Source organism: Erpetoichthys calabaricus, chromosome 2 (genome assembly GCF_900747795.2).
Source record: "Erpetoichthys calabaricus chromosome 2, fErpCal1.3, whole genome shotgun sequence".
Taxonomy (NCBI): Eukaryota; Metazoa; Chordata; class Cladistia; order Polypteriformes; family Polypteridae; genus Erpetoichthys; species Erpetoichthys calabaricus.
In genome coordinates this window covers 214291017-214314323 of record NC_041395.2, presented here as the reverse complement: position 1 = coordinate 214314323, position 23307 = coordinate 214291017, and the positions used below count along the sequence as shown (strand labels likewise).

The window sequence follows — 23307 nt, the reverse complement described above, 5'->3', positions numbered from 1 at the left end:
ATACTGTGAGAACTATACAATCATAAATCTGACACTGTTTAGCCTTTCATGGTAAGCCAATTCAAGCCTGTTGCAATGGGATTTTAAAAAAAATGTTTGATGTTGTGAAGTCTTCCATTAAAAACATGTACAGTTCATGCTCTACACTTTTAGGTGAACATGCAGACAAAGCATATATGGTGGTGCTAGAAAGTCTGTGAACCCTTTAGAATTTTCTGTTTCTGGATAAATATGACTTAATATGTGATCACATTTTTAGGTATACTATGTAGAATCAAACAGAACCCAATTAAACAAATGGCAGAATAACATTATACTTTTAAAATTTATGTATTGACGAAAATGATCCATTTTTCCATATTTGTGTGAGAAAATGTATGTGAAGCTCAAGAATCATCGGTTCATTTGACGGGGAAATTAGACTCAGGCATTTCAATCAATGGTAAGGCAGTCAGGCGTAAGAGTGGGAGGCTCTGCACTATCTCTCTATTATAATAAAAAAAATCCTGGGACGAGACAAGACTTTTTAGCCTGGGACGAGACATGACTTCTTCAGAGAGATATTTTCATGTCCCGCAAGACGAGACTTTGTGCCAAGAGATTTAACCACATCCGGGGTTGGAAATAAAATACAATGAGTAGATGACAAAGTAGAACGTCTTAAAGAGGTCAAAAACATTGGTGTGATACACATGCAGAGCAGGTTAGAGATAATGAAAGTACTAAAATTCGAAAGTCTCAAAAAATGATAGTAAAGATCGCATTAGGGCAAACAAACGGAAATTATTACTCAGTGAAATAACAGAACAGCGAAAAGAGATTGAATATTGTTCGGATTTAAACTTTAAGTCGGAGACTTGTAGATCGTCTAATTCATGTTGCCATCAGGGAAAAGTAGTTTTTCTTCCCAATCAAGAGGCGTATCCGCAACAATTAAAAGATTTGTTGTTTGGTGAAAGTGAAATCCACATACTCGAGCGGCAGAGACCCTAAGTGGCTGGCGCGTAGCGCAGGCTGTGGGTATTGGCAAGCGAAGTGAGCAGGGGCAAAGCCCCCTAGTTTAAAAAAAAAAACTCTGGGTCTTCATTACCAAAGCCTGATCTTCACCACACAGGTTTATGGAAGTGTGTCATGCTTTGACCAAATAAGAACTCAGAAAAAAGTTGTTGATGCTCACCAGGCTAGAGAAGGTCACAAAAACCTTTCTAAAGAGTTTGGACTATACCCTTCCACTGTCAAGCAGATCATGTAAAAATGAAGGGAATTCAACAGCATTGTTACCCTCCCCAGGAGTGGTCGACCAACAAAAATCATTCCAAAAGCAAGGCATGTCACAAAGAACCACAGGGTAATGTCTGAGGATCTAAAGGCCTCTCTTGCATTAGCTAATGTCATTGTTTATGAGTCCACTATCAGAAGAACACTGAACAACAAAAGTGCACATGGAAGTGTTGCAAGAAGAAAGCCAATACTCTCCAAAAAGAACATTGCTGCCCTTCTAAAGGTTGCTATAGACCATGAAGATAAGCCAGATAGATAGATAGATAGATAGATAGATAGATAGATAGATAGATAGATAGATAGATAGATAGATAGATAGATAGATAGATAGATAGATAGATAGATAGATAGATAGATAGATAGATAGATAGATAGATAGATAGATAGATAGATAGATAGATAGATAGACTAATCCAAAGTAGAACATTTTGGCTTGAACAGAAAGTGTTATATTTGGTGAAAAGCAAACTCTGCATTCCACCATAAAGACGTTAATGATTTGGACATACTTTGCAGCTTTTAGAAAAGGATGGATTGTCATCATTGATGGAACTAGGAATTCTGATTTGTACCAGAAAATTCTACAGGAAAATTTCATGATATCCATCTGTGAAATTGTGCTCAAGGGAAAGTGGGTCATGCAGCAACAACACAAAAGTCATTCTGGCAAAGAATAGATAAAGAAAAATAATTATTTTGGAATGGCCAACCTTAATTCTATAGAAATGTAGTGGAAGGCCCTGAAACAAGCAGTTCATGCAAGGAAGTCCATAAGCATCCCTGAGTTGAAGCACTTCTGCAATTAGGACTGAGCTGAAATTCTTCCAATCTAATGTGCAGGGCTGATCAACATTTACCAGAAAGAATGTTTCATCAAAGTTATTGCTGCACAAGGGGGGTCACACCAGTTGCTGAAAGCCAAGATTCACACACAAATATGTAACAGTGAATCATCTTCCCCTGTAAATAAATGAAAATGTAAAATGTTTTTGTATCATGTGTCTAATTGGGCTCTCCTTATCTAGTTTTAGGACCTGATCATGTTTTAGGTGATATTTATACAGAAGCAGAAAAAAATTTGGGTTCACAGAATTAATAACATACACTCTAGTGGATCTGTGTGCGTCAAATATTGATTTGATTTGGTTTATAGAAAAGGTAAGTATGCTGATTTGCAGTAAGGAGACTGCGGAAGATTGTGGGTTCACTTCCCGGTTCCTCTCTGTGTGGACAGCGCTTTGAGTACTAAGAAAAGCGCTATATAAATGTAATGAATTATTATTATTATTATTATTATAATTATTATTATTATTATTATTATATGTTAGCAAAGTATGTGTATGTGTATGTGGAGGTGTGTACGATATTTATGCAAATCGTACTGGGTAAATGTTTAAAGCAAAATACATATGGGTGTGAACTGAATCATTCATGGGTTAATTTTGCTGTATGTGCCAACTCTGCTGCACTCCAGAATAGCAATTTACTAATTTTACTGATTTTAATGGACCACATTTATTACTCGACATTCTCTGCTACTTTGAATTATTCTGTAATAAGGGTTCTAAATGAATCTTTTCCTGGACTTTTAAACAGAGAACAAAATTGTAGGGATATATAATGCAATGTAATTTAACAAAGAAATATTAACATAAAATAGTCCTCCACTTATATAGTTGCTAGAGTAGGCAATTTCACTGCAGTGTTGGCTATTTTTGAAGGTGCTCTGCAGTTAAAACAGATCTTGGGTTGAATATCTTCTTTTGGGCTGTTTTTCTCAAAATTATGCATTTTTTTTGTTTTAATGACTGAATGTTATATAACTTGTGTTTTCTGTCTTCACACCGCCCTGTCCCTTTACATCTGTAGTAGCTCCCTGACTGCATGCAAAAATAGCTTAATTTGAGTGAATTTCAAATAAAATTTGAAATAAAATGCTGTGCTATATAAAAAATGTATTATTATTTTTATTATTACTATGCTAACGTACTGCATATATTAATAATTAAAACACTGCCAGAAAATAAGAATGTAGACTTTTTTCAGATATATAATAACCAGGGTATACATTCTTTAATACTGTGATAAATTCCCTAGTGCTCAATTTTTATAAGGGGTTATAATTCTCTGTCTGCACTGTGAATGTGCTATTTGAATCAGAAGTTACAGAAGAATTCCTTTGGGGATTAGGACAGACAGGACTAAGCAGAACCAATTTCATGAGAATTGGAAAAGGCATGACTGAACAGTATCAATACCATGAGAATTTGTGTTTTCATCTGATGTAAATGATTAAGAAAAAGGAGAAAAAGAGGAAGAAAAAAAAAACACGTAGGACACAATGGCTGTCAGCAGCTCGTTTATAGCTTGTGTACTCCTGTAGTCATTATTGGTTTCTTGAATTTGTGTAGGAAAACAAAAAAGCAGATATACTGACACACTGAGCTCAAAGGAACAATAATCAAAAGCTGAAATTTACACCTTTCTTAAAAGATAATGGCCAATTTAACAGTTTCTTCATTTTTCTTTGTTTTCAGGGATCAATGTATTCGTTAGCTTTGAAATGCCTTATCAGCTTGTCTACAGTGATCCTCTTAGGTTTGATTGTGGCCTATCATGCAAGGGAAGTGCAGGTAAGATGACACTTTTGGCTTACAGATTTAAATACTGATCTTTAATACTTTATGTCCAGTATACTCTTTTCTTTTTTTCTTTTCTGTTCTTTTCTTTTCCCTCTACCCTATTTCTTCACAGTAACAAATAAACATGCGGATAGCCTAGTTATGTCACAAAGCTGGTCTTGATGTGTGTTGGGATGTCAACCTAACAGGACATGCACAGACCTTGTCGGTGTGAGAATGCAGATCTTGCTGGCATAATTTTGAATAAGGCCGGAGAAGAACTTACTTTTTATTGTAGTGTTGCTCTTTAGTATGGAATGACTGATGCTAGCCTGGTTTACAATGTAGTGCTTTAGTCTTCAATGGGTGAGACAAAATTCATATTCTGAATTTGGCTTTAGAAAGTTATACATGAGGTCATACTGTATATACCTGAATAGATGTTGGGGACAATAACTGGAATAATGTTCTTAGGAATGTATTGGTTGTTCAAGTGCTATATACAGCTTGCGCAGTTAATATTTTTGTGAAACCTATTAATTTTTTAAGAGGGCGCACCAAATTAATGTCATACCAGTTTTGTAGAAAGATAATTAAATACATCTACTGTATGTCCAGAATCTCCAAAGGTATCCATCCCCTTTCCTCACAAGCTGTAATAGGCATTAAAGAATCAATGTTTAAAGAATGCTTATTCTGTGAACGGGCGGCATGGTGGTGCAGTGGGTAGCACTGCTGCCTCGCAGTTAGGAGACCCGGGTTCACTTCCCGGGTTCTCCCTGCATGGAGTTTGCATGTTCTCCCTGTGTCTGCGTGGGTTTCCTCCGGGTACTCCAGTTTCCTCTCACAGTCCAAAGACATGCAGGTCAGGTGCATTGGCGATTCTAAAATGTCCCTAGTGTGTGCTTGGTGTGTGTGTGTGTGCGCCCTGTGGTGGGCTGGTACCCTGCCCGGGGGTTTGTTTCCTGCCTTGCACCCTGTGTTGGCTGGGATTGGCTCCAGCAGACCCCCGAGACCCTGTAGTTAGGATATTGCGGGTTGGATAATGGATGGATGGATGGATATTCTGTGAACACTTCTGCATGTGGTTTGCTTAATCAACTACTCCTGTGTTAGAATGATACTAGTATTTGACTTGAAAGTTGATTAAGACATTGTATGTATGATGGTGTTTAACCCCGTGACCTGAATTTAGATTGCCATAGAGGTGTTGGAAGAAATGCCATTCAATGCACAGTTGTTGGAAGTGGGTAAATAAAAGAAGTAGTGGTGCAAGAGCACGGATCCAGTACTTCCTTGGTTTGTAAAAGGAGTGGAATTGGGGTGCATAACGTTGATGTAGTAAGTGTAAATTTTGATATCAGCAATGGAACTGATAATGGAACTTTGTAGATAATAAGGAAGTTTTGCTGCTTTGGTGACAGAGATAGAAGTTTGATTGTAGATACAGCAGTGATAGCAAGGGTGAGAGGTGCAAGAAAGAAATTATGACTTCTGAAGGAGTCTCTCATTCATTGAAAAAAGAATTTGTTTTGAAAGCTATGTAAGGAGTATTATGCTCTATGGGACCAAGACATGGTTGGTGAAGGTGAAGTATGAAGCAAAGCTGGAAAAACTGAGGCAAGAGTGATGTGTGGAGTGTCATGGAGTGACAGACATGGCGTAAAGGCAATTAATGGTGTGTTGACCAGAAGGTTTGGGCAAGTGGGGTGAGTATGGCTGAAGATTGGAGGTGGTGTTGGATGATATGAAGAGAATGGGTCTCATCCCCAAAAGTTGCCCAGAACTGTGAAGAAGGAAGGAAAGCAATTTGGAGGCAAGTAGGTCACCTTGGTATATGCATAAAATGGCATTAAACTGGTGATAATGGGGATAATAATGTCTGACTTAGAAATTGAAGAGAACATTGCCAGTATGATGGTATAGGTTTAGTGTTTAGAAGTGAGTAAGTAAATGATTACAAAGTGGATGGGCTGAGGAACTACTCTAAGGCCATTGATGTACAAACACTCTGGTTTCTAAATTAGTCACCTATTGCTATCATATTAGAACTTCACACCCCTGCATGCTTACCAAAGACAGAAATATGCTAACTGAGATTTGTTCTCTTTGTACTTCCCCGTGTCTGATTGTAGTCGGAAAATTGTGATGAGCCTAAAAGAAGTAGAACTTTCAGTCTTCTCTGATTTGGTACCAAATCAGTGTTCAAACTTTGCTAAAGGCAGGGAAGGCTCATTCAGCAGTAATAGACAATTAAATTACTGCTTCCAGCTGCTGAAGGAAGTTATTCTGCAAAAGGGAGGTAACACTGAACATGTGTTACAATCAAATCATGACTAATCTCACAGACACACTGCCTTCCTGTGAAGTTTCATAATTGTGTCTTACTAGAAGCCAAAATGTCCTCTGAGGATTAGTGAGATGTGTCATTGATAAAAATAATACATCTTGCCCCGATGTAATGTCAGCTACATATACAGTGAATGACATAATAAAAAAGGGCAAATGTCCTACAGATAAATATTTTCAATGACAGGTCAACAAACAAGATGTACTCAAAATAAATTTCTCAGGTGTGTTATATTTATGAAGGTGATCTCAAAGTCTATGGACTCCTTGTTTGTTTTTCTAATAGCTTGTTAATATCTTCTTACGTTTTTACTTCTCCTTAATTTCATTAAGGTGTTTTGACTCACCATTTTAAAACTAACTAATGATGCCAGTAATTAAAATGCTAAAATCATGTCATTCTTCAGGTTTGTTTCCTGTGTCCACTGGTGTTCTTCAGGTTATCCTTTAGCAGGGTAATATGTTATACCTGTGCTTTGGATTTCCACAGTGCAGTGATTCTTAACCTTTTTTTGGGTCATGGACCCCTTTAAGAATCTGATGACAGCTATGGACCCCCTTCCCCAGAAAAATTCACATAAATATAACTTTGCATGCAATGAATATAATGTACTTTATTTATGGTGATTTGATTGTCTCATATATAATGACATGCACAAAATATTATTAAACTTGTGCTGTAAGCAGTGGCAGGGTGCATTTTCTTTCAATGGCAAACTGTTGATTGGGACAAAGGGAAGGGCTGTATGGTGACCAGTATTTTTCTTGAGCAACATTTTTCTCACCATTATTTTTCTTGCCCGTTATTTTTCTCATGAGTATGTAACTTACACATTAGGCTTAGGTGAGATAAATACTTGTGAGAAAAATAATCCGTGAGAAAAATAATGGCTAGAGATGTAACGCACGAGAAAAATCAACAGTACCGGGCTTTATAGTGGATACAATTGCTAATTTTTATCTGACCCTCACAGACCCTAGGGGTCCTTGGACCTCAGTTTAAGAACCCCTGCCATAGTGCCTCAACAGATGACGAATGTAGGACAAAGTGAGCCATTTTGTTAGGTTTTTAGCAGCATGCGAGGCCTGCTAAGACAACAGATTTAACAGGAATAGAGAAAGCTGGCTGCATCCCCTCCAGAGTGAATACTAAAGTAAATGGCTGAACTGCAGCTTTACTAACACTGTGGTCAGCTCTGTGGTTCTATCATATATAAATCAGAGTTGAGCTGGCATCTCTGCAGAGCTCCTTCAGATAAAAAGGCACCCAAAGGGACCTTTAATTTAGACTTGTGAGTGCAGACTGACCTCTGGATGTATGTGATGGACAAAACAGCGCACCTGTAAGAACACAATGGATCTGTAACTGGAAGGGACCTTGTTCCAATCACTACAGTTTCCAACTTCCTTCACAACTAGCTGCATTCATATCTTCTATCTCTATGGGGAACTAAAAGCTGATGAACTGCTCTCTTTGGGGTGAGAAGCTACCCACTCACAGTGGAGCAAAAAGCTCAAAAGTTGTCTTTGGCCTGGTAGTTTAATCTCCATACAGCCTTGGAGCTGCATGCCCTGAACTAACTCAAAGATCCACTCTTCCAAGCAAAGCTCTTGTGACTCATGCCAGTCTGAGAAGACTAAGAAGCAGCATTACTTCAACAAGGGAACTTCAGTGCCTACACTCTTATGCAAGGAAAAGTAACGCTTTTCCTTATGAAGTTCCATGGTTCACTGGTCTATATAATGATGCATGCTTAGAAACATTCCTGTTCCTTTTGACTCATTCTTGTTGCCATTATCAAACTTATGAATGGGCAAAAACATATGGAGGTAAGTTGCCAGTTCTTTGTTGAAGAAGGTTGTACAAGAATAAAAAACCACAGTGCTCTTTTTATCTATACTGCTTAAAATTTTCATTGGGCAGGGGGTATTCGACAGCACCCTGAGGCCATGAAATGGATTAAGCAAGTTTGAAAAAAGACAGGTAGATGAAAAATTCTTAAAATAGTAAAGCAAATACTGACATGTTCTGTCCTTTTACTGTATATCATTAGACCTTGCTACATTAAGAGAAGACATAATTAAGCTAGACAAAAGTTAGTGCAAAGGTCTTGATACCTGTAGTTAGGGACAATAGGCTGAGATAGAGCCTATCGCTGTGTGATATGACAGCCACACAGTAAGAAACCATCTTCATGGGGATTGAATTCCCCCAATCTACTGTTTACTGATTCGGAGGCTCCAGGTTCCGGCCAGTTTAACTGTGTATGGATATGACATGGAGATGGGAAGGACCCTGAGCAATTTCTTGCTGGTGACAAAAAAAGATTTCCAGATATAAAGTCTTGTTATCAGTAAAGAAAACTTGTCAAGCATCATACTGACCAAAAATCTAATGTACTAGTCAGGCAAAAGCACATGTAAACTGCCTGTGTATTATTTCTTAATGGCTAATAAAGAAACACTTCTGCAGGAAGCATTCATACTGTCACTACTGAAGTGATAAAGAAAAATAATTATTTAGCCCACATACTTTAATCATCTTTCTATTGTTTTCTTGACAGTAAAATGTCTACAATTAAATAAACTGTAATAAGAATATCATGTTTTTTCTTTCCTTTTCCTGTAATATTCTGTTCATTTTACAATAATTCCCTACCTTTATTGTTTCTTACCTTTTTTTCCAGCTACTACCCTATTTTGGTGTATGCATTATCCTCATTTATCACCGATTTTAAGTTCAGAGTAGGCTGGTTCATTCAAGTCTACCTACTCTTATAATAAATGGTTACAGTTTAATATGAAAGCAACTAATTATAGAAGGAAATATAGAAATTTTGGAGTAAGGCAACATAGTGGTGCACCAGTAAGCACTGCTGCCTTATAGCTCCACAAGACTCATATCCAACACTGCTGTGTGTGTAGAGCTTTGCACATCCTCCCAGTGGCTGTGTGGGATTCACCTTTAGCTATTCCAGGTTTTTCTTCAACATCTCAAATAACATGTCTGTTAGGTTAATTGGAAAATCAGAAATAGCCATTTGTACAAACTCCTGTAAAAGGAGACACAACAATGTCAGAGGGTTGAGGAACCACCAGATGACCCTGTATATTTAGAGACAGAGAAAACAAAGAAAGAAAGCACAGAATAAAGACAGAAAAGTCTTTTCAGATGGGGGTTCCTAACAGAACTGTCTCAAGATGGCCAAACTGCTGGTAATATAGCTTCCAGGCAGGAAGGGGTGGTGGTGGGCAGAAAACAGAAGTGACGTCAGAGGTGGAACTGCTGTCAGTCTTCCATTCTGCAGTGAACGGGAGAGAGAAGGTATTAGCAAAACAGCGCCCATCCTTGGTTTGGCAGGTAACTACCATCACCAGAGCCCTTAAGATGTCTCCCCAGTACACGTGTGTGGCACTCCACACAGGCAGTACAAGGCTGGGATCTGAATTCAGGATTATAGAATTGCTTTGCAGCACAGCTAAATATTTGACTGCTTCCCCCTTGTTTGACAAACTTTCATTAAAAAAATAATGGCTTCCTGTACTAGTGAGACTTCAGAATTAAACCAAAATAACTTTTCCATGGTGTTCTTTTACCAGAGACCAAAATGTGAATTATAGTGTGGGGCACCATCAGTGGATAAAATTACCAAGTGAAAAACATGTAATCAACTTAAAAAAATCACTTTCCTTAATAAAGTAGAAACAAAACAACTGTACGTAAACATCACTCATGGTAATGTTATTCTAGTATTTCCCAAAGACTGAGTTGAAGGGGGAAACCCACCGGACTGTTATTCCAGACAGTGGCGCACATAGCACTGATGGCCAGTACCCATCCTCCCAATACGATTTGAACTGAGAATGTCAGGAGAGGTTACATTGCTCACAGCTAAGAATGGAAGTCAAGTAAAAACAGAGCCGTCAGGAATATGGAATCGTGAGTCTGCATACCATAGGAGTTGTCAATAAATGGATCTTTGCTTGAAATATCTTACTTTTACAATGTTTGCCTTTTTTATCTTTCAAACAGATAACACCAAAAATGGAAATATGAAAACAAACTTTAACAGCAGCAACAACAACATTTGCATTTATATAAAATATTTGTCTTAAATTAACATCATTATTATAGCTGTAATAGGTTTTTCCTGGACTGGTATTAGTGTCTAGAAATTTTGCTTGTTTTGTTTTACGGATTAATGATGTGTTTGTTCCTAATTTACATAAAGCAATGACAAAATATCTGATACATTTGTTATGGATACCAAATTAGATGAAATACAAAATGCCACTGAGCTATTAAGTCAGGAAAAAAGATATATAACATAAATAAAATTGAGTATTTAGAAACTGAATGAAATCATTTTACACTTTACTCCAGGAACTACTAAAAAAGACAGAATTACAATTAAACAGTTCAAAAGATACAAAGGAAAGTATAAGGAAAGCATTTATTAATTATTGTAAGGTGATGTCATTCCTTCATTTTTTAGACTCATAGGACTATTCTTATTTTTTTCCTTCTGTTTAACATTTTGAAATTTATTTTATGACGTGCATTAGCTGTGCTACCCGTCTAAGATGGGCTGAAATCCAAATAATCAACATGGACCACAGCATATTCACTGTTAACACACCGTGCACCATTTATTGGAATGTACTTTTCAATGCATGTAGTAATAAAATGCATTGCATTTGTCATTCCGAAAGATGGCACATCAAAAACATTAGCATTGCTTTTATGAATCCCATACCAAATGGCCTTTAACAGAGACATGGCAACTGGAAAGACACACAGATACACAGATTCACATACACAGCCTTTTATTAAGGTGGATATGCAGCATTTATTTTCACACCACTTCATGACAATGATGCTAGTTGGTTGCTATGGTTGTTGGTCATACTGGTCACAACCTTGATACAGATTGTGAAGAGTGGTTGAAAGGGTCATTTTATTTTGCAATTTTCTCTCTGAATTTGGGGATATATCTACTAAGACTACTGAATGTTTTCTAAACCACTGATTTCCTTTTTGTTTACAGCTATCACTAGTACCTTTTTGACTTCAATTTTTGCTTACTGAGTTTTGGTTCCTCTGAAAATACAACTTGAATTCCTGGTTATGATCTGTTTTGTCTTGGTAGAGTATTATATTACTCCACTCTCCCCTTTTGTATTATTAATAAGTAGCCTTTGTCAGAATGCCTCATATCTCACAGACTTACCACTCTTTATAAAGTACTGTACCATATAACTTCTCCCCACCTTCCCTTTTACATGTATAACCCTCAGGCAATTAGGTGTAGTAAAATACAAGCAGGAGTTAAGTTAACAATGTATTATTGATAATATTCATAAATAATAACAATATGCAAAATACATTTGAATATTGCCAACCGTACAACCTGATAAATGGTGATGTGTAGTTTCAGGCAGCACACAGACTTGTTAGTTACTTAAAATGTCTGTAGTTAAGGCATCATTGGTGGTCAGCTTTCTTCAGAACAGACCGCATGCCTGTCTCAATATGGCTGCCGAGCTGTGTTCTTCATTGTGTTGTCCTTTTCAGTTCATGGTGTGAGATGGTCTTTCATCAGTTTGGTGAGAGAGAGAGAGTGAGGGAGTGAGCAAATTTATAGGTTTTCTGTCCAACCCCTAGAGCCAATAGAACATCATGGTATTTCAAGGCTTCTGGTACAAGCCAGTTCCAAACAGCCATACTTCAGACCAATGTGGGGATAGAACATCTTCACACCTGCCCCCCAAACCGTATGTTAAGGTAAAGCTTGGCAGTTAGGCAGTCTGGCTTTCCTGTGGGGGTTGAGAGAGAGACTTTAGCAGAGAAACACTTACCAAACTTGTTTGAGGCACTTCCCCCCCCAACCCTGTCGTAAAATTACCCTAAAAGGGGGAAGGGTTTCTTAAACCATCCAACCATTGCTGTTATTATCAATAATGTAACACTAATATTACATTTGCTTTGTCTAAGTACAAATAAAGACAAAATATTTATCAATTTATATGCAAAATTTCACATCACAACATAATTCTAGCATGTTTTTTGACTACATTTTATTCTCTACTCGTCTGCTCTTTTTCTTCTGGGACAGTACATTAATCCATTGTAACCACAAAGGGGGTGTCACTATGCCCCAAACTACAGACACAATGTCATCCAACACAACTCTAGATAAAAATAAAAGATCTTATTTCTCACCAACAGCTTTTCTAGTGAACACAGCCAAAATATACAATAATAAGACTCTTTTCTCTCCTTCCACCCTTCTGGTGAGTGTTGCCCACATCCTCCCAATTCTGAATTTCCGAGGGAAGGCTGCAGGCTTCTTTTATATTGGTCGCGAGACTGTTTCTGGTGTCACGACACTGGTCGTCCAGTAGCACTTCCAGACTCCTGCGGGTGTCCTAACTGGCCAAGAGGAACACTGCCACCTGCCCGGGGGGAGGAATGAACTGTTCCCAGCATGCACGTTCACTCTGTCCATCCATTATTCTTCTCTCCCAAATGTGATGAAGATTCTGAGTCATTCCAGTTGGGGTAAATCTCCACACTCACCGTCCTTCCATTATGGCCTCCTAGCCAGGCATGAAATCCTCCTCCATCCCAGCCAGGATGCCTGTCTTTCCTCCATGGCATTTACACATTCCATTTTCTGGATTCTAAATTTTCCATTCTAGAAATGCAGATTGTCAACCTTGGTTAAGATGCCATCCTATCACAAGGCACACTCATACAAAATAAAGGAATATGTGGAGAATATGAATACTTCATACTGAAGCCTGCACAGTTGGGAATTAAAGTGGGCAAAATGTTTCACAGTGCCGCATGCCATTAAACACTCAAACCAATTCTGAACTCGGTCATTTGCATGCTGAAATTTGCATTTAAATGTTAGATACTCAAGACAGCTTTAAAGAGACCTATCAATTTTTAGGACAGCCCGAAATATCTAAATCTCTTTAATTTTGTTTCTCCAGCAAAAACCAAGTGAGGGGATTTTTATAGGATGAAATGCAATATATTTGCTGCAGTTAACTCTTACAGCATAACATAACATAACATTCTCTATGCCATCTAATCTGATTCAGGGATATGAGGGATTTTAGGCTGATAACAGCAGCACTGTGTGTGAGAGAGGAAATACTCCAGAACAGGTCATGCGTCCATTGCAGGGCCTGCTAATGCACACAGTTACACTCACACTGGGACAGTTTACAATAGTGTGTAACCAAATACTCATATTTTTGGGTATGTGGGAGGAAAACCTCATGCAAACGCAAAATCAATGGGAACTTGTTAGCATTATGCTAAAGTAATAAGTGATGAACTACTCTAATAAAATATAACAGCACTTTACCTTATAGGGGTAGAAAAATATGCATTCACGAGAATTATTCTCCATTCTTAAAAATGCATCAACCCATTTTTAACCCTTTTGAGTACTTAATGGGAGAATTCGATGCATGTGCACGATCACAATTGGCACAGCCATCCCTCATTAGCGTTTCACAGATTGTTAGGGAAGTTTTTATACTCAAGGCTTTCAACAGAAAGTCAGGCCAGTGTAAGCTGACAGAGATGCCCTACAGCGGAAGAAGACGAATGGCATCCCAGGGGAGGATCAACTCTGATGTGCTGTGCAGCAGGGGCAATTGTGTGTTATTTTGCTTAGACGAATGGAGATGGCAGGAGAGGGGGAGCTGGTTTGGCACGTTCCAGCTGGTACCAAAAGAGGTGGCTGGGACGGAAATTGGATTAAGGACTGTGTTCATCAGTTTCTCAACCCTGCTGAGAAAGCCTTGAGATGAGCAGGAGAGACAAAAAAGAGGGAGAAGGAGCACTGGGGATGAAATGGAAGGGAGACGATTCTGACTTTGATTTTATTCCTGGTTTTAGATTTGGATTTATTTATTGAACTTATTATTGTTTTTAACTAATTCACTGCATTGTTTTCATAGATGATTATTCATTGGAGAATTTTACCTGCACTGCACTTATGAGAGAGGAAACACTCCAGGACAGGTCATGAATCCACTGCAGGGCACACTGGAAATACAGTATTAGTTGCTTTGGATGTTAATAAAATTGCACTATGCACTTTGCACCATAACTTGTTGTGTTCTCACTTGCCCAAGTCCATCCTCAGTTACGAACTACTGATGCTCCATTGAACTGGTGATGTCCAAGGCTGTGGGCAAGGAGCATCACAATAGCAATTGCTACCAGCACTCCCAAAAATGAAAAAAAAAAATGCAATCATATTTTTAGTTGAATGAGAAAAAAATTATGATGGACTATTGACAAAGTTTTCTTTCCCTGTAAAAGCAATACTTTGACAGAATAGACACAATTATTTTTCTTCAGATTTAACTGTCCAATTAAAATGCATTTTGCAATAATGGCCTATCTGAAATTATAATATAATATAATATAATCATTGTCTTATAGGAATATAATTAATAGGTCCAAAACAAGAATTAATTAAAATAATATTATTTGTTATACCAGACTGTTTGAAGATGAACCTACAAAGAATATAAATAAAATGTATTATTATTATTATTATTAATGGTACTGAACTATATCCATATGTATATATCTTTTTCTTTCCATCTAAACCTTGGATCAATGGTTTCTTCAACCTTTCATGGGAGTTACACCAAGGACACCACAGATTAGACCCTCTCCAGAGTACACTCACATTTGTCACACCCTTCATCTTGTTAATTAAATATGTTGCGAAATGCTGGAAAAAACTTCTTTTCTGTTGATTATGTCCTCAGCCTTATCTTTTATGCATTAACCACTGTTCATCACTGTAGGATAAGACGCAGGCATAAAGAAAGACAGAAAGAGAGTTTCATTCAAAGTTTCCACATCATAACAATGAGCCTGTACCAAACAAACAGCACTGCAACCATTGCCTCTGTCCGCTAATCCATCTCAGTTCCTCTTGCTGTTTCTCATGACCTCAAGGTGCTTCACTCCTTAATTAAGTGTAACTGTTCCAACAAGGTCATTTCAGGCAAAGAACTACAATTTCAGATTTTTTAGATGCAGACTTTAACACACTTGTGAGGTAACTGCTTAAGTTCTCAGAAATCAAGAAAAATTATCAAAATTATCTACCAACTGCTGTATCGCAGCCAGTGTCCCTCCTATGGCTGAGTTCAGATTCATGATTTCTGACTCTTTTGTTCATTTCTGATTCTTTGATTTATGTTGTTTATGTGCACCATTCTTTGATTTTGATTATGTACAGTATGTAAGCTGACTGTGTTATATGGGGGCCACCTGTTACTCATTGCCAGGAACTGCCTCCCATTTTATGTCTGGAGGATTTCCCACAGTTCCTGGTGGTTCATTTCAAACATGCCTGGGAGCGGTGAGTTTATTTTTGCTGTTTTTCTGTGCATTTTATGAATTACTGGATTTTTTTACCTGTTTGCTATGTTTTTGACCTCGTCTTGGATTTGTGTTTTGGGGTCCTGTTCGTCTTGGATTGTTCTTGCTGGTACCTCTTTTTTTGCTTATTGTGCTCTTATGGTGAAATAAACCTTTTTATTTTTTGAAGGTTTTTAAAGATTCACTGCTTGCCTTTATTACTGGCTGGGATTCACATCTTTGTTTTATGTCCTTTTGGTCCATTTTTGTTTGTTTTGTTTGCATTAGTATTGCTTGTGTATGCTCGTGTTTATTATTTTTACTCTTTGTTTTTCATTTTGCCTATGTATCAATGCCTTGGATATTTTCCATGTGTTATTTGAGTGGTCCCCCAGGAGGTGGGGGCCACCTGCCAATTACCACCAGGAACTGCTCTATAACTCTGCTCTATAAATCCAGAAGGTCTTCCACAGTTCCTGGAGGTTTCATTCGAATACGCATGGGTGTTGTGGGGAGCTTCTGTGTTTCTATTGTGCTTTTTGATATTTCTGGATTTTGGACCTTCTGCCCTATGTTTTGACCTCACTTTGGATTTGTAATTTTTGGGAGTGTGGTTGCTTGGGATTGCCTAATTGTCTATACAAATACTTTATGCCTTTTGAGATTTACAGAGCTTCATTGCTTGACAGAGCATTTTTGTGGAAATAAAACCTTTTTATTTTTATAAAGTTCCGTGTAACCTCTTGTTACTAGCCATGTTTGATGGATTTCCTCTCTAGCGGGCTTTTTTGAAGCACTTGGCACTCATAAGTCACAACACTATATGTTCAGAAGTAAGAACCTTGCCCACATTAAACTATCTCCTAATGAGCACTAATAAACAGCACTGATGAACAAAGAACCAAAAAATAAAGTACAAAAGAAGTATGCTCAAGAAGCACTGTAGTACAATATGTAAATACACAAAAACACAAATTGTTGTAAAACAGCAAAAGAAAAATGTCATAATTATATTAGATAATGTTGGATTTGTTATAATTACTTATTACTGTTGCTGTCTGGATTATCAGAATCTAATTTGAGAACATTTTGATTCATCTTTGTTTATTTATGGAGTTTTGTTTAACAAAATTTTGTTGTTATTTCTGTGTTACAGAATGGCATTACAGTGCCATTTTGCTTAGGGTTTTCTATAAAGATGTTAGCATTTTCTGAGCTGTCTTAATTGGTGCTGCCATGTTGTTTTCACCAATGATGCCCGCTGGCTATGCAAGACAATGGTGATGAGATTTGTGATGTCATTGCACATATGCTTAGAATACACCAGCATGAAAAGTTCATGCATCTGAATTTTGGATATTCCAGAACAAAGATCTGTAATAGATGAGCATTAAAGACACTCTAAGAAAAAAAAAATTTAGATTTAATTTGGTAATGACTTTGCTTTTATTTCGATTAATATTTCAACTTGCATATTGGATTTTGGCAAAAGGAAATGACTGACTCTGAGTTTGTCCCATCGAATCCTGTATTGAACAAAATGCATCAATTTACCCAGCTCAGACCTACATTTTAGTCCTTTTGTGCCTGCCATTTCCAAAAGTGCACTGCACTGTCATTTCTAACAAAAATCAGAAAATTGGAGATCTTACTGAACTGTCACATCTGTTTTTATAGGAAAATAGCATAATATGCAATGTAGTTCGCTGAAGTCACAATGACTGAGGCATTTTTGATCCCTAAGGAAAATTGAACATGTCCAGTGACAAAACATAATATAAAAACAATGAATGAAATGCAAAAAAAAAAAAAAAAAAAAAAAAAAAAAACCATAAAACAAGAAAACTGTGCTCAGCTGGCTGACATACCTTATATTAAATGAAACTCCTATTTATTTACCTTTCAAAGAACAGCACTGAACTTTACGGTTATCCCTGACTCAGTGACTGTCTGTCTTCTTTCAATACCTCTTAGAGATAAGATGAATGGAATCCATTTAAGCTACCACACAGTCTCTTGGAGTCGTTTTACAAGATGGCAAGTACATTCCTTATACACGGTAACTGCTCACAGTGTTCCCATTACACTCTCACTGGGCCAGCCAGGTGATGTTCAATATTTTTGATCAAACCTCACCCTATACACCTTAGTTTCCAGAACACTTTGTCTTAATTCTTTCACACTACATGACAACAAAGTCAATCATTAACTTTAAGTCCAAGGTACTCTGGTGCCAACCATATTTCTCCAAGTCTTCCTGTTTTCAAACAGGCTGTTTATAACGATCAATAAGGATGACCAATAAGAATGCAGGCTTTAAAGCATTATAAGTAAGTCTTGAATGAACCTCTCTAGATATCTCAATTATTCTCCATGTAAAAGTTTAAGTTCCTCAGTAGGACCGCAGAATCTGTATGTGGTACATCGTTGAGTACAATGCCCACCATCTATTTTTCCTAATGAAACGTTACCATTAAGGGGGTGTTGCAGCACTCCAAACCTCAGACACAACCACAGAGATATTCGGTACACCCCAAGTATAAATTAAAGATTTACTAAACATAAATACTTTGACAAGTCTTAATTCTTTTTCCTTCTGTCTGTCTCCCTTTTCTCCTTCACTCTTCCCAGACGAGCATTGTCCATCCTCCATTCCCAACTCTCACTCACCTAGGTGAGGCAAAATGAATTGTTTTATCTCGAACCTGGGTGTACCTCTGGTGCTAGGACAAAGTCCAGCAAAAGCACTTCTCAGTCTGACCAAGGACTCCTAAACTAGGAATTATAAATCCCCGCAGCACTCCTTGGTGGCACCCCTGGAACCCAACAAGGCTGCACTCTAGGACTGTAATTGCCAGTATGCCCTACAGGTATCCGACTGGGTATCCAAGCCTAGGGATGCTGCCATCTAAAGTGAGAGAGTAGTTGTTGTCTCCCCCAGTCCTTCCATTGCAATGACATAGGGAATGTAACCCAGCCAGGAGGCAACAGTTGATGTGTGCCATCTGTTACAGAAACTTAAAACATAGATGAGTTACATATACTGACATTTTTTTACTTCTTTTTTAGAGCTCACATCATCATTAACTATTAATAAATTGAAGTCACAAAGAAAGAGTTTGAGTTTTGCAGGGAAAAAAAATAAAATTTTGTTGATAACCCCTGTCTTTATTTCTCCAGGACAATTTCTACCCTATTTTATCATTTTTGAAAGTTACTCCATCACAAAGGCACCTACTTCATCCCCGCGCTTTGTAGTTAAAAAATGGTGGGCTACAGTTATTAGTCTTATCCATTCTTCTATGATGATGTTGACTATATTTCTTCCTTCTCTGCTCCTGATAACTGAGGTGACTTCATGAAATCTGTACGTTTAGGTAAGACAACTTTATGTTCATTCTTCAACCATGTCTTACACTTAAAGGCAATGCAGCACAATGGTCAAGTGGTTAACGCTGCTTACTCACAGCTCCAGACTGCTGGGTTCAAATGCTGGTCCCAGTGACTGTGTAGACTGAACATTGTCTACCATGTACTATTTGAGCGGGTTGTATCTGGTTGTAACAGGACACACAGAAGTCCCAAAACACACACTTGTTATTTTCCGTTCTGCTTTGTACAGCACACAAAGCACAATACCCAGAAATCTGTACTCAGTCTTTTCTTTAATCTTTTCTTGACCTCCTTCTCTCTTTCTGCTGCCTCCACTCCTCTCCCACAAGCTCTGTCCTCTACCTCCTGACTCCAGCTCTCCAAAGGGAGTGAGGTGTCCTCTTTTATACTACACCTGGAAGTGCTGCAGGTGCTCTTCCTTTAACTTCCAGCAGCACTCCCAAGTGTGGCGGAAGTGCTTCGTAGGTACTCGGAAATACTCCAGGTGCATCGAGATCCTCTCCTGACAGCACTTCCAAGTGCTGCATTCCAAGGCTTCAATACTGTCCAGGCACCCCCTGGCGGTGGGCACAGGCCCCCACAGGGTTAAGCTTCCAAGCTCTGTTCCTGTGGCCCCGACACCAACCAGAGCCGCTGCCCTCTTGTGTCTCGGGGGAGATACTGCTCCTCTCCCAGTCCTCCCATTCTCCGGCCGTGCCGGCTAACTAAGGGTCCCAGCCGACTGTTACACTGTTTAATTCCCACATCCCAGAGATGTACAAGATTAGTGTCTCAGTATGAGTGATTGTGGGTGTGTGCGTGAATAACCCACGATATTCTGGTGAGCCGTCCAGGGTTTGGTCCGTCATACACTGGGATGTATGACTTCTCATATACCTGAATTACATAAGCAGCTCTGGAAATGGCTGTCAAGAATAACCAAATATATATATATAAATAAATAAATAGGTAAGTTGTGTTTTCTTATTTGAAATCAGGGTTTGACTCTTGCTAAATTTAAGAAATGACTTCTTGCTTGGGTTAGGGTTCTGAGCCTTTGCTCAGAGAAATGCAATATAAAAAACTATATCTAAAGGAACTGATTATTTTTAGCAAGTCCTTATTGTGTTTTTGTGTAGTTTTAAAACGAAAATTGGCATCAAGGAAAAGTGATGTACATATCCACAACATTTTCCTACTCAAAAAAAAAAACCAAAGTTCAAACGACTGACTACTTTGTAAAACCCTGTCTGGATTTATTTTGAATTTATCTTTGTGTTCAACACAATGTTCCTGTCATTTACAAATTGCTGGCTATATACACTTGCTCTGCTGTTAGCAATGGATAATAAACTGCTGTGCAACTCGCTCTTTGGAAAAGAAGTTAAGCAGAAAGTGACTACTTAATCTAATTTACTTCTAAAATAAATTATACCTGAATGTTTTATTAAATATAATCCGCTATTTAATAATGATACAGCTTTTTGCTTTGAAAATGTCGTTACTGTAATAAAAGTGTATTTTCATGGTTGGTCCTTGGAGGAAAGGTTTCTTGAACATACGCTTATAAATATTAATTTATTTAACTTTACTGAAGCAACTGCATGCAGTTATTTTACTTTCCTCACACTAAACATAAAATAGCTTTTGAAAACTTTAATCACTAAACTCTGCATTTTCTACCATTATACAATCAACCAGTAATAAGAAGTACAGTATTTTAAATATGTTTCACACTTGCGAAATATCACAGTCAATTGTACTCTTTCTCCCTTTTTTATGGCCCTTTCCACTCTCCTTGCACTTCTTGCAGATTGTCCCTAAATAATAAATAAAGCTTTTTCTCATTTCTTTCTTTTCCTTTTCAGCTATTCCATTTGTCCAGCTCTTTTTCACTTTCATTTCCTGGCTTTTCATGATTTATTTCCTCCAGTGTCTTTATCCTTTTCCTGTCTGATTTTTCTTTATGATCCTACTTCCTTCTTTTTATATCCCATTCATTTATCTTATCACCGTTCACTTTTGCCTGCATGATCCTTACAAAAGCTTTGCCTTTATTTCTCCATGCCTTGACCCACCTTTTCCTTGTTCTGTCTTTCTCAAAGTCTTTCGCTCATTCATAGTGCAGTTCTGCATCTATGCTACTCAGTCATGTTCTTTTCCTTTTAGAATTTTTTTTCGCTTGCTTCTATTCATTCATTGCCAATCTCCATTCCTCAGGCCCAAGTCTCTCTCTCTCCCTCTCTCACTTTCTCTCTGTGCATGTTGAAGTCCCTTTTTTGTTGCCATGGAGAAGAATTTATTGCCAAGATAATTTTAATTTTGACTTTTTTTCTGCCTAGCTGAGCAACAGAACCTGTGCTTTGCAGACCTGGTAAAAGGGATTACTGTATTTATTGAAACCAGATGGGTACAAACATATACCCTGGAAGCAATGATAGGCAGTGATATAAGATCTATAGTAAAGATAACACAGATATAAGGCATTGCTTCTTCAGCTCTCCCTGCAGCTGTTTGCCATCATGGTCTGTGTTTTATTTTAAGAGGTAACATTTTTTTCTCACTATACAACACAGACTCTGAAACAACTGTTGCATTCATTTGTAACCACTTTAAATTATTTATAACTCTGCAATAGCCTATTTCATTACATATTCAATAACTATTATGGGCTGACTACCTAAGAATATATTACTCTTGTAAGGTTTTCAGTTTTGTTATTATTCTGTACTTTTACCTATATTGGGAGCAAGCTGGTCAAAATGCAATAGATGTGACATGCATGTAGATCCCTTTGAGATAACAACGGCAACATGATTTGATATCTGCTACAGTGGTGCATGATCTGTGCAATACAGATACGGTATATTTATTATTGGGAAGTAGATTAGTAAAATTATTTGGTAGAGTTATTCATTTTGGCAAAATTTTAATTGCCAAATTTTTTTTTTTTTGCATCAAGGCTGCCGATGCCAAAATTAGACCCTATCATGTGTTGCATCAAATTATATGCTGACTCAACACATTTTAATATACAAGATAACTTCAGGTTTTAACTCTTCCTTGCAAGTATTCTGCAGTTTTTCTGTTCAGTAGAGAAGGAGGAAGAATTGTATGATTTATTGTATTTTGCAGCTTATATCTGTAGAGGTGCACATATGAACACCCCTATGCTTGAACATGGTGTTTGTTATGGACAATCCGTGACGAGCACAGAAGTCCAATAACAAAACACCACTCGGGTTCAGATCGGGGGGGACATTCCTCCCAATCACGCCCTTCCAGGTCTCACTGTCATTGCCCACGTGAGCACTGAAGTCTCCCAGCAGTACGAGGGAGTCCCAGAAGGTATGCCCTCCAGCAACCCCTCCAGGGATTCCAAAAAGGGTGGGTACTCCGAACTGCTGTTCGGTGCATACGCACAAACAACAGTTAGGACCCGTCCCCACACTTGAAGGCGGAGGGAGGCTACCCTCTTGTCTACTGGGGTAAACCCCAATGTACAGGCTCCAAGTTGGGGGGCAATAAGTATGCCCACACCCGCTCGGCGCCTCTCACCGGGGGCAACTCCAGAGTGGTAGAGAGTCCAGCCCCTCTCAAGAAGATTGGTTCCAGAGTCCAAGCTGTGCGTCGAGGTGAGCCCGACTATATCTAGCCGGAACCTCTCAACCTCGTGCACTAGGTCAGGCTTCTTCCCCTTCAGAGAGGTGACATTCCACGTCCCAAGAGCCAGCTTCTGTAGCTGAGGATCGGACTGCCAAGGTCCCCGCCTTCAGCCACCACCCAACTCACACTGCACCCGACCTCCTTGGCCCCTCCCATAGCTGGTGGGCCCATGGGAAGGGGGACCCACGTTGCCTCTTCGGGCTGTGCCTGGCCGAGCCCCATGGGTGTAAGCCCGACCACCAGGCACTCGCCATCGAGCCCCACCTCCAGGCCTGGCTCCAGAGGGGGGCCCCAGTGACCTGCGTCCGGGCGAGGGAAAATGCTGTCCAAATTTTTTTACCCTAGGATTTACACCCTAGGCCTCAGTTCGATGATCGACTTTGTGGTTGTGTCGTCGGACTTGCGGCCACATGTCTTGGACACTCGGGTGAAGAGAGGAGCGGAGCTGTCAACTGATCACCACCTGGTGGTGAGTTGGCTCTGATGGTGGGGGAGGATGCCGGTCAGGCCTGGTAGGCCCAAACTTGTTCTGAGGGTCTGCTGGGAACGTCTGGCAGAGCCCCCTGTCAGAAGTAGCTTCAACTCCCACCTCCGGCAGAACTTCAACCA

The 23307-nt window shown here is 38.7% G+C and overlaps 1 protein-coding gene across 1 annotated transcript in view; it reads left to right on the top strand.

Moving 5' to 3' along the window:
- Nucleotides 1–23307, top strand: part of LOC114645537 (small conductance calcium-activated potassium channel protein 3-like) — a 340671-nt gene that overhangs the window by 72669 nt on the left and 244695 nt on the right. The window contains exon 2 of the mRNA XM_051923803.1: nt 3819–3914. Within this exon, the coding sequence (XP_051779763.1) occupies nt 3819–3914 (96 nt within the window). The remainder of the gene's footprint in view (nt 1–3818; nt 3915–23307) is intronic.